The following is a 13,401-nucleotide window of genomic DNA, read 5'->3' on the forward strand; positions in this document are numbered from 1 at the left end:
TAGGTTTTACAAATGTGATGTTATATATGGGAGCAATTTGGGGAGGTGGCTGTGTGGCTCCTAAACAGTAATTTCTAATCTTGGAGCCAATTTGTTAGTCCTGCAAAGGCTGACTGGTTCCCCAGGCAAGAAGTGGGTTTATTTTGGGAAAGGGCTATTAACGTGTTTGTTTCAAAGTTAAACTATATAAACTAAATTCCTTCCTAAGACTAGTTTGGCCCACACCCAGGAATGAACAAGGACAGCTTAGAGGTTAGAAGCAAGATGGACTTGGTTAGGTCAGATTTCTTTTACATAATTTCCTTCATTGTAAATTTTACGCAGGTGGTTTCAATATCTTTTTATTTTAAGAAGAATAAGAAATTATAGAAATGTTAAAACTGGCTGGGCATGGTGGCTCACGCCTGTAATCCTAGCCCTTTGGGAGGCTGAGGTGGGAGAATCACTTGAGGTCACGAATTTGAGACCAACCTGGCCAACATGGCAAAACCCTGGCTCAAATAAAAATACAAAAATTAGCCTGGCATGGCGTGTGCCTGTAGTCCCACCTACTCAGGAGGCTGAGGCATGAGAATTGCTTGAACCCGGGGGGTGGAGGTTGCAGTGAGCCAAGATCATGCCATTGCACTCCAGCCTGGGTTGAGACTCTGTCAAAACGAAAACAAACAAAAAAATGTTAAAACTTTCTGTTTTTGATATCTGATATATAATACAAGATTTTATGTTTCTTGAGAATTACTTTATGAAAATGAGTTTTTAAAAATATATGTTAGATTTAAACTGAATAATTTTCTATCATTTTCTCTTACACATAGTGAAAAACAAAATAAAATATCGAGCTGAAGCCTGCATTAAAATGCAAAAAACTATTCGAATGTGGCTTTGCAAGAGGAGACACAAACCTCGGTAAGATGAATAGTCCCTAAAAAGAACTCTACAAAACCTAGTTACTGTAATACAAAATGATAATAAAGTCATAATAAAAAGCAGTTTGGATACTCAAGGAGTTTTCTCACGTTCTTCATAAGATGATGTATTAGTCTTCTATTTGTAATATTTATTTGAAATTAGTTAATTCATTTATTACCTTATTACTTGCCTCATTCTATAAAAGGATTTGAAGTGGCATACGAAAATGTGTAAAGATTATAAAACAAGAAATAAGTGTTGAGAGAAGCTCTTTTATTCCGATTATTTTAGTTATTTGAGTTTCTTGATAATGTCAAGGTGACATTTTTTTAAAAAAACTCACTAATGTATTTACCAAAATTTTCAAGATTATCTGTAGGAATTACATTGTCCCATTATAAATTAGTCTTTATTTCTTATTTGAATCTTTCATTTTTAATTTAGACTTAAAAATTGGAAGTCTGAATATCTATTGATCCATCACACCTTTTCAAAGAGACTTAGATAACTCCTTTAAGGTCCTCTGTGATTTGAATTCTCAAAGTTGTAGAAGGCTTTAATCCTGTTGACAGGCATCAGTGTCATTCACACTCATATTTGATTTTTTAAGCCTTCAACAAAAGATCTGAAAAAGAGAATACTAGATAATATTGAAAATGGAAGTGAAATACCCTGTTTAGCATTTTATAAATGAAAAATCTGCCAAAAGTACTAAATGATGAAATTAGGCTCTAATGAAGTATTATTTTTACAGCATTGATGGCCTGGTTAAGGTGGGCACACTGAAAAAACGACTTGATAAATTTAATGAGGTAGTCAGTGTGTTGAAAGATGGAAAACCGGAGATGAATAAACAGATCAAGGATCTGGAAATTTCTATTGATGCTTTGATGGCCAAAATTAAGGTACGTAATTTTAACCCAAATGACTTTGACTTTTTACATAATTTAAGATATTTTGTTACTGGTATTGAAATTGTATAGTAAAGGTCCTTAGTTTTTCAAAATTACAAAATGTGTTGAGACCCAATGATGGCAAGTAGATGCTCATCATATTACCTCTACTCTTAATGTTTGAAAAATTTCATAGCAAAAAGTTAAAGAAGATAATTTTTATGCCATTTGTTCTGTTGCTAAGAAAGATATTCCCCACAACTTTATACGTAGGTGATGGGATGATCTGTGCATCAAACCCACCATGGCACACGTTCACCTGTGTAACAAACCTGCACATCCTGCACATGCATCCCTGAAATTAAAATAAAAGTTGAAGGCCGTGCGCGGTGGCTCATGCCTGTAATCCCAGCACTTTGGGATCACGAGGTCAGGAGATCAAGACCTTCCTGGCCAACATGGTGAAACCCTGTCTCTACTAAAAATACAAAAACTAGCTGGGCATGGTGGTGTGCACTTGTAATTTAAGCTATTGGGGAGGCTGAGGCAGGAGAATTGCTTGAACCCAGGAGGTAGAGATTGCAGTGAGCCAAGATCATGCTACTGCACTCCAGCCTGGCGACAGAGTGAGACTCCATCTAAAAAAAAAAAAAAAAATTAAAGTTGAAGCAAAAAGAAAACACAAAACACATATATTAAAAAAAAAAAACCAGATGTTTCTTCCAGAAAAGAGCAACTAAAATACCATACTTTATTGGTGAGCTCTTGCATAATCATGACTGAGAGGATGAATGCAAATAATTTAATTTGTTTCATGCTTTTCTACTTTGAGAAACTAATTTTTCCATTATAAAAGTGACAGGGCACGGTGGCTCCCGCCTGTAATCCCAGAACTTCGGGAGGCCGAGGTGGGTGGATTACTTGAGGTCAGGAGGTTGAGAACAGCCTGGCCAACATGGTGAAATCCTGTCTCTACTAAAAATACAAAAGTTAGCCGGGTGTGGTCACACGCGCCTGTAGTTGCAGCTACTTGGGAGGCTGAGGCAGGAGAATTGCTTGAACCCAGAAGGCAGAAGTTGCAGTGAGCCAAGATTGTGCCACTGCACTCCAGCCTGGGCGACAGAGCGAGACTCTGTCTAAAAATAATTAAATAAATAAATGATAAAAGTAATATAACATTATAACAAATTTGGAGGCCAGATGTGATGGCTCATGCCCGTATTCCCAGCACTTTGGGAGGCCCAGGCAGATGGATCACCTGAGCTCAGGAGTTAGAGACCAACCTGGTCAACATGGCCAAAACCTGTCTCCACCAAAAATACAAAAAATTAGTTAGGCATGGTGGCATGAGCCTGTGGTCCCAAGGAGGCTGAGGTTACAGGATTGCTTGAGCCCAGGAGGTGGAGGTTGCAGTGAGCAGAGATTGCAGCACTGCACTCCAACCTGGGTGACAGACCCGTGGCTTAAAAAAAAAAAAAAAATTGGAGAAACCACTAAAAACCTCTTAATACCTCCACATTACCTCCACATTAACAAATTCAGTTAATATACTGTTGTATATCACAGTATATTTTTACTTTTACTTTTACAGTATAATTTTACTTGTTTTTACTTTACCTTACACTCTTTTATGCATAAATGTTTACGTAGTTCTTAATCATAATACACATTTCAATTTCTATCTCTACCATTATGTTATATACTTGTCCATGTTAATACATTATCTTCATAGATACGATAATGTAATTTACTTAATTTTGTGAAAATAGCAATTTCCTCTCCAATTTTGTGGGAAAAAAATGGGACCCCTTTTTTTGTTTTGATTTTTATTTATTTGATTACTAGTGGAATTGAAGACTTTTCTGTGTTTGTTAATTATATTTCATATTTCATTAATTACATTTTGTATCTTTTCCTCAATTATATTTTAGAGTTTTAATGCTTTTTCTCAGTTTCATAGGTCAGCGCAAGTATGTGGGATATAATAAATATCTTAATGTGAGCATTTTATATTTTCTGCAGATACTTTATGTAAACAATGGCAATCTTGGAGGTAGAAAGGAAAAAAAGATCTGGAGGAAAATGAAAATGCTATAAATAGACTCAGCTGATTTTATAAATCTGTCAAGGGCCATCCTTGTTTATGTGGTGTTATAAATTAACCCACCCACATTTTCTGAAGGCAAAATCATCTAATAATTTTTGATATATTTAGTAATTTTTAAAGTATTCTCTAGGTACTATTTGAACATTATTATAAAGTAGTAGTAAACTCTTGCTAAATTAGCTGATCATTACTTAAGAAATATTGTTTTCTTTTTGAGACAAGAGTCTTGCTGTGTTGTGCAGGCTGGAGTGCAGTGGCGTGATCTCGGTTCACTGTAACCCCCGCCTCCCGGGTTCAAGCAATTCTCCTGCCTCAGCCTCCTGAGTAGTTGGGACTACAGGTGTGTACCACCATGCCTGGCTAATTTTTGTATTTTTTTTGTTAGAGACAGGATTTCACTATGTTGGCCAGGCTGGTCTCGAACTCCTGACCTCAGGTGATCTGCCCACCTCGGCCTCCCAAAGGGCTGGGATTACAGGCATGAGCCACCATACCCGGCCTAGAAATAATTTTTAACTGCAATATATTATCTTGTCCACAGTACACCTGTGTGATTGATGTCTAATACTTGTGTGCAGAGATAACATAAAACATTTTTTGAATAGTATTTAATGTACAAACAGTATAGCAAAGATAACGGACATATTGCTTACCATCTTACCTAGTTTTTGCTGTATTTGCATATTGGAGTAGTTTTTTATTTTAAATTGTAAAAAAAAAAATAAAAACGTAAAATTTATCTTAACCATTTTTGAGTTTATAGTTCAGTATTGTTAAGTATATTCACATTGTTGTGCAACAGAAGAAATAAGCTTTTACGTACCTATTATTTTATTTTTTAAAGTCCACTATGATGACACGGGAACAAATACAGAAAGAATATGATGCACTGGTTAAAAGCTCAGAGCAACTCCTCAGTGCATTACAGAAAAAAAAACAGCAGGAAGAGGAAGCAGAAAGGCTGAGGCGTATTCAAGAAGAAATGGAAAAGGAAAGAAAAAGACGTGAAGAAGATGAAAAACGTCGAAGAAAGGAAGAGGAGGAAAGGCGGATGTGAGGCATTTATATTATTTTGAATAAGAGACTTAAATAGTGAATTATTGGTATTCACAGTGGTTAATGACAGTTCTTTTTTTTGTTTTGTTTTTGAGACAGGGTCTCGCTCTGTCACCCAGGCTGTGCAGTGGCGTGATCTCGGCTTACTGCACTTTGCCTCTCGGGTTCAATTGATTCTCCTGCCTCACCTCCTGAGTAGATGAGACTACAGGCACACACCACCACGCCTGGCTAATTTTTGTATTTGTATTAGAGACGGGGTTTCACTGTGTTGGCTAGGCTGGTCTCAAACTCCTGACCTCAGGGGATCCGCCCGCCTCGGCCTCCCAAAGTGCTGGGATTACAGGCGTGAGCAACCGTGCCAAGTTGACAATTCTTAAAACGGTGTTCTTATTTTAATGAACTAATTTTGTAATAAGTTTGAAAATTGAGAAAATAAGCTCATTTTATGATAATGATAACATAAAATAATTTTAACTATAATCTGAATTTTAGTTAGACTCTTATACCTGAGGATTTTCTTCTTTTTAAAGCTATGATTTGTTTATTGTTTTCTAAGCTAGGTAAATGACATTCCTACTTTTCTGCAGTTTTAAAACTGGTAACATTTTGAAAGATTGCCATGATAGGGTAGAGAGAATGGATGAGTTGTTGAGTTGGAGAGGGAGTAAAGGGAAGCATCTTTAATCAGGACCTTACAGCCAGGCTTTGTAATCACATTAATCTAGAGATGTTAAAAGTTATAGAATACAATTACATTTGTTTTATTTAAGAATTATTGTCAATAGAGTTAAATTTTATTTTATTCAAAATAAGTTGATATATGTGGCCAGGAGGTTAATTTGCATTCCCAATCTGTTGCCTTTATTAGTAAATAATAGTTAAATTGTCTTCTGAAGGATTCCTTATTTTCTGTTAAATTTTTGAAGAGTTTTCTATTTTTTATTAGGAAACTTGAGATGGAAGCAAAGAGAAAACAAGAAGAAGAAGAGAGAAAGAAAAGGGAAGATGATGAAAAACGTATTCAAGTACGTACTTACTGGATTGAATTTCTATTAAAATGAAACCTACAGGCCGGGCGCTGTGGCTCATGCCTGTAATCCCAGCTCTTTGGGAGGCCGAGGCGGACGGATCACGAGGTCAGAAGATCGAGACCATCCTGGCTAACGTGGTGAAACCTCATCTCTACTAAGAAAAACCAAATTAGCTGGGTGTGGTGACGGGCACTTGTAGTCCCAGCTAATTGGGAGGTTGAGGCAGGAGAATGATGTGAACCTGGGAGGCGGAGCTTGTAGTGAGCCGAGATGGCACCACTGCACTCCAGCCTGGGCAACAGAGTGAGACTCTGTCTCAAAAAAAAATAAAATAAAATAAAATAAAATAAAATAAAATGGAACCTACAAAGGAAGTGTAAATGAGATCTTGATTCGCTAGATAAGCTGTTACTAGTTTATCCCAGAGACCAAAGGCCAGTTTTTGAAGTGGTTGTGGGAATGGACTTTGGAACCAGGGAAGTGAGTTCAAATCCAGGATCAGTCACTGACAGAAATTGTAACATTGTACAGATTATAGTGAGTAACTTGGGTCACAGTTTTCTCTTTGTAGAATGTGGATAGATAATAGTTGCGAGCATTTGATAGTTAATACATGTTAAAGCATTTTGAACACTGTGTACCTCAATAAATATTAATAATTGTTATTGTACCTAGCGGAGAGTCAAATGAAAATTCACTTAAAATGTTAAGTTTTAAAATATCATACAACTTTGTAGATACTGGTATTAATAAATTAGGATTGAGATTCTCTCTCCACCCCTAGTTTTTAAAAAGTCCCTTGTTAAGAATAAATTGCTCATGTATTTGAGTTTCTGTTTGTCATGGCTTTCATAATATATCCTAAGCATAACCCAAACTTTAAATTCCTGACATCTGCTCTGTAGGTGCTAGTGTTAATGGGATGCCTAAGATACTCATATGATGTTTGGGACATTAATATTTATAGTCATAGAATTGTGAAGCTGTGGTTCTGCTGCCTTCTCTTGGTCTTGGGAAAGAGGTAAAATGGGGATGTGTTTGAAGCATTAATTACAAGAAAGAAGAAAATAGAGACTGAAGAGATCTGTGCTTAAGCAATTCCTTAGTAAAGAACTTGTATGGGGGCAGTTATGCCTTCCCTTTTATTTTAAGTAATAAGGGGAGCGATCAAGTAAACAAGTGAAGAACTCTTGGTGAAATGGCTTTCTGCCCTTGTCAGGCTGAAGTGGAGGCACAGCTGGCCCGACAGAAGGAGGAGGAATCCCAGCAGCAAGCGGTTCTGGAGCAGGAGCGCAGGGACCGGGAGCTGGCTCTGAGGATTGCCCAGAGTGAAGCCGAGCTCATCAGTGATGAGGCCCAGGCCGACCTGGCACTGCGGAGGTACTGGGGCCCCTGGGTGGGGTATAGCGCTCTCTCCTTTGCTTTTTCTACCTCTGCCTCTCATTTCCATGCAAAAGGGAATAGGAGAAAATAATATTCTGAAGCCCCTGGTATATTTGAGCTAAAATAATGTTAAAATTATTTGTATCAGCTTTCATACTCAAGTGAATGAAATAATTGGTTTTTCATCAAATTAATAAACTATTGAAAAATAAGACTAAAATTTCACTAATGAGTACTCTGTTAAGAAAACATATTAACTTTTACCCTGAAATTGTTTAAGAATGTAGTATATTAGGTAGGCACCTAATTTCTAAATACCTGTCATCAAACACTGGCATCGAAATAAGTGACTGTGTTATATAATGCAGTTTAATGTATTTGTAGTTGAGATTTTTCTAATGCAAAAAAATGTTAAACATCCTGTTAGTTGAAATGAGAAATGTACTCTGCAGTGCCTCAGAATAAATGAGTTTCCCTTTCCAAGAAGGGAGAGTTAAATTCATTGAAATATTTTGGCTTCTAGGGTTTCTGAATTATCTCTAAGCACTCCACTATAGTGGAGTGTGTAGGAATTTGGAAGCTCTTATTAAAATTTGCAGAAAGCTTTAATAGAATCATTTTTTAAAAAAATTAGTATGTAGAAGCATTATTTTGATTATATTAAAACTAATTTGTGAGGTTCCTTTGTATGTAGGTATATATATGTTGTGTATATATTGAGAGGCACATAGACACATGTAACCATGCTTTTCAGAACTTAAAAGCAGTTTATGACGAAATATAGAGTGCAACCACTAGATGGCGATGTTTCCTTGTGAAAGGATCAAATTGCAATGTAATGGAGTATTTAGCAAAAAAACAAAAGACAGGGAAGGAAAGGGGCGTATAGAGTTGCCTTCACGTTTTTTCTGTTAGGTTGAGGCGAAAGTAATTGCGGTTTTTGGCATGGGTAAAGCTGCAATAACTTTTGCATCAACCAAATAGTATGTGATTGTATTGGGGAGCTCTGGGACTGCTTGTATATTAACATACATTATACTGTGAATAAACTGAATATGGCTGTATGAACAAAAGATGTTATAATTATTAAGCTCTTGGGTTTGAGTCTAATATTTGGGCTTTTTAAGATTTCACTATAATTAAAATATTTTAGCCCAGATAGGGCTTTTATAAATGCAGACTCAGCTCAGCTGCTGTTGTATTCCTTCCACCTGTGTTATGTCAGCATGATTGGGAGCCTTTATGTGTAACTGACTAGCCGCCTAGGGCAGGCTCTTAAATGAACCAAACTTTTACAGCTGCTATCCCTGATGTCTGTGAGGAAGTACTGCAGTTGACAGAGTTGGTTTTATTATGGCAGAAGTCAATTTCTCAGGGACTTGTTAATGTAGTCATTATTGGTACTTACTGTCAAGCTTTATGTTTATGCACTTGAAATATCAAGCTATATCCAGTGCCATTCCATATACTGTATACAAGATACTGGCTCATATGTGGACCCTTCCCATCTTCAGACAGGTACACTTCTTCCAGGTTGAGTAGTCTCTGAGAAAGAGTGGACCAAATTTGTTTGACATAAACAAATTACCTGTAATTTAAATTAAGCAGAATTAGCTAGATAATGGGACCATATTAAGTAAAGAGGAGGTATTCAAATCATTATGACTTGAAAGGCAGAAGAGCTAGTTTTAGTTCTGTGGTTCAGACCTAGGGATGGTATGAAGAATGCCCTCCAAATCCTTTCTGTCAGCTCTCCGGGAAGCTTTCCCTGACCCTCAGGTCCTCATGAGCTCCTTCCCTTCTGGACGTCGTGGTGATTTTATACTCTGAACTACAAGCATTAGCACTTGATTATGAATGATATTCTGTGCAGATATCGCATGTTTGATAGTTTAACCTTACTCCATGGGCTGTAGCTAAATGTTTTTGAATATTTATTTTACCTTTGTTAGCACTGAGTTTTTTCTATAACAAATTTATGAGTAAGAACCAAGTAAACTGTTCTTAATCTATAGCATGATGTTGTTGGGTTCTATGCTGTGTTAAAAAATATATATATTATAGATTGATTCTGCTTCAATAAGCAATTTTAAGTTACTTTTCCAGCTTGGATTCCTATCCAGTAACTTCTAAGTAAGAATTGTTTTCGATGTATGTCATATGTTCTAAAATATAATTTCAATCAGTTATACATATGATCCTTGATGCAAAGAGATGGTTTCACATTACCTAAAATTGTAAAATAATATCCAGATTCTATTAAAAACAAACCTCACAATGTATGAATTTTCTAATCTAGATGTAATGTATTGGCTCTTTAATTTTCCATATTAATGCGTTATTTTCCAATCATTTTTAATGAATTCTTAAAAAATATTAAAATTCTGAGTGATCTCATGTGTTGATTAGAAACAATTGAGTTTTTAAAATCAATGAGTAAAGTAATTGAAACACAAATTTGCACAATCCAGATTTTCACAGTTCACAATTGGTTACGATATTAACTAAAATATATTCTTTTCACAGAAATGATGGAACAAGACCCAAAATGACACCGTATGTCACTTACCTTTACCTTTTTAAAAATAGGTTGTAGATATTTTTTGGGAGTAGTTTTCACATTGGAGTAAATTTTAAATTATTTTCTTCTGTTGAAAGACAATGAGATAACCTTTTTCATCTTTTTCTTGTCTAGGAAAAATGTTGAATGCTCTTGTTTGGTGCTCAATCACAGTAGCTCATGATTTGGTTTCCTTCTTTGTATCGTCTGCTTAAACCATAATGTAACACCCATTTTGTTTTGTGTTTTCTTTTTTTTTTTGAGACAGAGTTTCGCCCTTGTTGCCCAGGCTAGAGTTCAGTGGTGTGATCTTGGCTCACTGCAACCTCTGCCTCTCAGGTTCAAGCGATTCTCCTGCCTCGGCCTCCCAAGTAGCTGGGACTACAGGCACACACCACCACGCCTGGCTAATTTTGTATTTTTAGTAGAGATGGGGTTTCACCATGTTGGCCAGGATGGTCTCAATCTCTTGACCTCGTGATCCAAAGTACTGGGATTACAAGCATGAGTCACCGCACCTGGCCTGTTTTATGTATTTTTTAAAACTGCCCCTTCTTCTTTATAGAAGCAGGTGTGGAGGCATAAATAATAATAAAATATTTGATTTTCAGTATATATGATAGTTCATTCTGCTACATCTAAAATAATTCATAATCTGAAATTACATATGTAATGCTAACTTCGGTGCTAATGTATCTTTTTCTTATGAAAATCTACCCACAAAGAATCCAGGTAACATTTGGAGTATAAATTTTGTTATATAAAATATAAAACATATTTTGTATGTATGTTATGTATACTACATATAAGGATTTTGGAACATATATAAAATCTCTAATAGCTTTGAGGACTCCAGCTTAACATTTATGTTGATGGTTCTCAACTCTATCAGACTCCAGCCCCAATAACAATTTTTTTAATAAACTATGCAACCTATGTAAATAACTGTCCAAACAATATACATAAAGTAGAAATACAAGGATAGTCATTTATAATAAAACATACTTATTTAATATGAAAGTGCTTGTGCATTACTGCAGTAGAAGACATGATAAGTGATCAGATGTTTTTGTTTATGTATAGAATCATCATGAATGCTGTAGCTACAAATACAAATTGATATAGAAATGTTGTGTTGGGCATTCACATGCCATGAAATTGTGAACAGTCCTTTGTGAAGTTCTGAACAGAGCCAAGTACAATATTCTCTCAATTACACAGTATTTGTGTAAGCCCTAGAAAAATTCTGTGAATATTAAAGGCATGCAGAAAATACGTTGTTTACATGTAAAACTTTGTTTACATGTAAAATAGGTGTTTGTACGTGTTTTTCACCTCTGTATGTCTGACGGACATGTTAAAGTTAAATGGGGCATGGAGCAGTTCTTCCTTGGGTAGGACATTTGGCATTCCTTTCCCCTTACATCAGCAGATGACAGGAGTATACTCACACATCGTTGTTACCACAATACTGCCCCAAATTTTGAAAATACCTCTGAGCGGGTACTCTTGCCCTCCATTGCCGTAACTGCTTTATAGTTAACCATTTGAGCTTGAATTAAATAAGTCCTGCAGTCAATGTCTAAGGTGAAATTGTATTTGCATATAGTGTGGTAAAATCAGAAGGAAGAAAGCGCCTGGGTGCAGGAACCATTTCTGTCTGGTGAATTTGTTGTAGTGTATTGGTCTAGGTCAGGTGTATCTTGATGTAGGGTCAAGGAGGATAATGCATCAGTAGAGACTGCCATCCATTGTACTGTCAAAGCACACAGAAAAACATCTGTATGATCAACAGACCCAGTGGTAAAGAGATTTGAAAGTCCATGGACTCCCTTAAAACCTAACCATGGGAAAAGAAATGGAGGGAGCTTTAGGAGGAAAAGATGGTAAAAACAGATGCTCTTGAATCCTGAGACAAAAACCTTGAGGTGGAGTGATAATACAATTAAATATACCTATCAAAATCATGCTGCATTTGAAAGTGAGAAGATTCTGAGAAACTACTAGCTTAAAGAGAGATTGATAAATGTATTGCTCAAAAGATAATTTTTATTAGATTGTATTTGTGTTATATTTTGTTTTTGCTGTCCTTCACTGTCAGCTTTGAAGGATATCTTGTTCTCTGACTGTGCTTTCTTAGACCTCCATCCGTACATAATTGTAGACAGTGTTCATTATGAGAAAAGAGGAATACAGGAGTCTTCTGCTCCTTTAGTCAGGGTCCCAGCTCTTGGCAGGCGTTCAGGAAATTGCGCCTCGAAGCAAATATACCCATCCTCTTTTCTTATGATTTTACTGATTTGGAAGGGTTTGAGGTTACTAGAGTTTGATGAGTAGAATGAATGAGAAAATAATTATGAAGGAAAAGAGCAAAGAGCAGGGAAATAAGTTAAAGAAGTGTTGATGAACACTATGAAACTTCATTCCCTTTTAAAGAATTAAACAAATTTTGAGAAAAGTTATACTCTTTTGGGTAACAAAAGCAAAGTAAGTTTTTTGCCTTTGGCAAATGTTTATCCTTGGAAGGTCAGAATGCCTCAGATCTTTCATTAGTCCCTATTTTGATATTCTTTTTCTTAAGAGCATGCTTCAATTTGGAATTTTAGAGCTCTGAATACATCAGATTCTTTTTTAAACTCTGATGCTGTCAAATACATCCGCTTGTGGTTTTCCACCATTGTGCCTTATCTAATTAATATTTACTAAACAATTCTGGTGCAAAAATCCTCATATGGAATCTATATCTTGCCAAGTTTCCTGTATGGATTTAGACCATGTTATTTGTATTCTGTATGTAAAAGAATACCATAAAAGCTTTCCTGAGATTTTATCTAAAAGTTGCTACTGCAAAAATGGAGAGGCATTCAGATAACTTTAACTGGATTTAAATAAAAATATTGCTGTGTGTTATGGCTGGATTTGTTGAAAACTATATCATAGGCATTAACAAAGTAAAACAGTTATAAACAGTTGTTAAATAATATTGAAAAAATATATTTTAATTATACTTTTAGATATTTTAATTAATTTATGTAGTATGCCTTTTATGTAACCATATTGTGTTTATCATTTTTCTTGTAGGGAACAAATGGCCAAAGAAATGTCAGAATTTTTGAGTAGGTTAGTGCAGTGTAATTGGGGGAAATGAGTGTTCACCTCAAAATCGTATTTTAAAATTACTTTTGATTATTTGGACCAGAACCTGTTACATGAGTAGCCTGCTTTTTCTATGTAAAGTGATATTTATTTCTGTACAAGAAATATCACTTCTCCCTCACCCCACCCAACAAAGAAAAAGTTAAAAAGCAGTATTCCTTCAAAGTCGTGGGGATACCATTGGCATTTTGAATGGGACAGTTCCCTTGGCAGTGGAACTCTACTGCTTATCTCTGGCTGCCACCAACTTAGTCTCAGTAGGGGATCTCTTCCCCTCATCATGACAAAATGAGTATTTCGCAG

General features: G+C 35.9%; 3 protein-coding genes across 13 annotated transcripts in view; 1 reads left to right on the plus strand and 2 right to left on the minus strand.

Moving 5' to 3' along the window:
* COL12A1 (collagen type XII alpha 1 chain) overlaps window positions 1-13,401 on the minus strand; it is a 1,021,934-nt gene that overhangs the window by 809,635 nt on the left and 198,898 nt on the right. The gene's annotated exons all lie outside the window — the stretch shown is intronic.
* Window positions 1-13,401, minus strand: part of LOC126952142 (cytochrome c oxidase subunit 7A2, mitochondrial) — a 1,153,643-nt gene that overhangs the window by 649,081 nt on the left and 491,161 nt on the right. The window lies entirely within an intron of this gene.
* Window positions 1-13,401, plus strand: part of MYO6 (myosin VI) — a 161,674-nt gene that overhangs the window by 136,794 nt on the left and 11,479 nt on the right. For 3 of the 10 annotated variants that reach the window (XM_050786474.1, XM_050786477.1, XM_050786475.1), the window contains 8 exons: window positions 816-906; window positions 1,664-1,814; window positions 4,754-4,962; window positions 5,915-5,993; window positions 7,219-7,379; window positions 9,489-9,515; window positions 9,909-9,938; window positions 13,024-13,062. In XM_050786474.1, the coding sequence (XP_050642431.1) occupies window positions 816-906; window positions 1,664-1,814; window positions 4,754-4,962; window positions 5,915-5,993; window positions 7,219-7,379; window positions 9,489-9,515; window positions 9,909-9,938; window positions 13,024-13,062 (787 nt within the window). The remainder of the gene's footprint in view (window positions 1-815; window positions 907-1,663; window positions 1,815-4,753; window positions 4,963-5,914; window positions 5,994-7,218; window positions 7,380-9,488; window positions 9,516-9,908; window positions 9,939-13,023; window positions 13,063-13,401) is intronic. The other 7 variants (XM_050786479.1, XM_050786481.1, XM_050786478.1 and 4 more) reach the window with 4 other exon arrangements.

Source organism: Macaca thibetana, chromosome 4 (genome assembly GCF_024542745.1).
Source record: "Macaca thibetana thibetana isolate TM-01 chromosome 4, ASM2454274v1, whole genome shotgun sequence".
Classification (NCBI taxonomy): Eukaryota; Metazoa; Chordata; class Mammalia; order Primates; family Cercopithecidae; genus Macaca; species Macaca thibetana.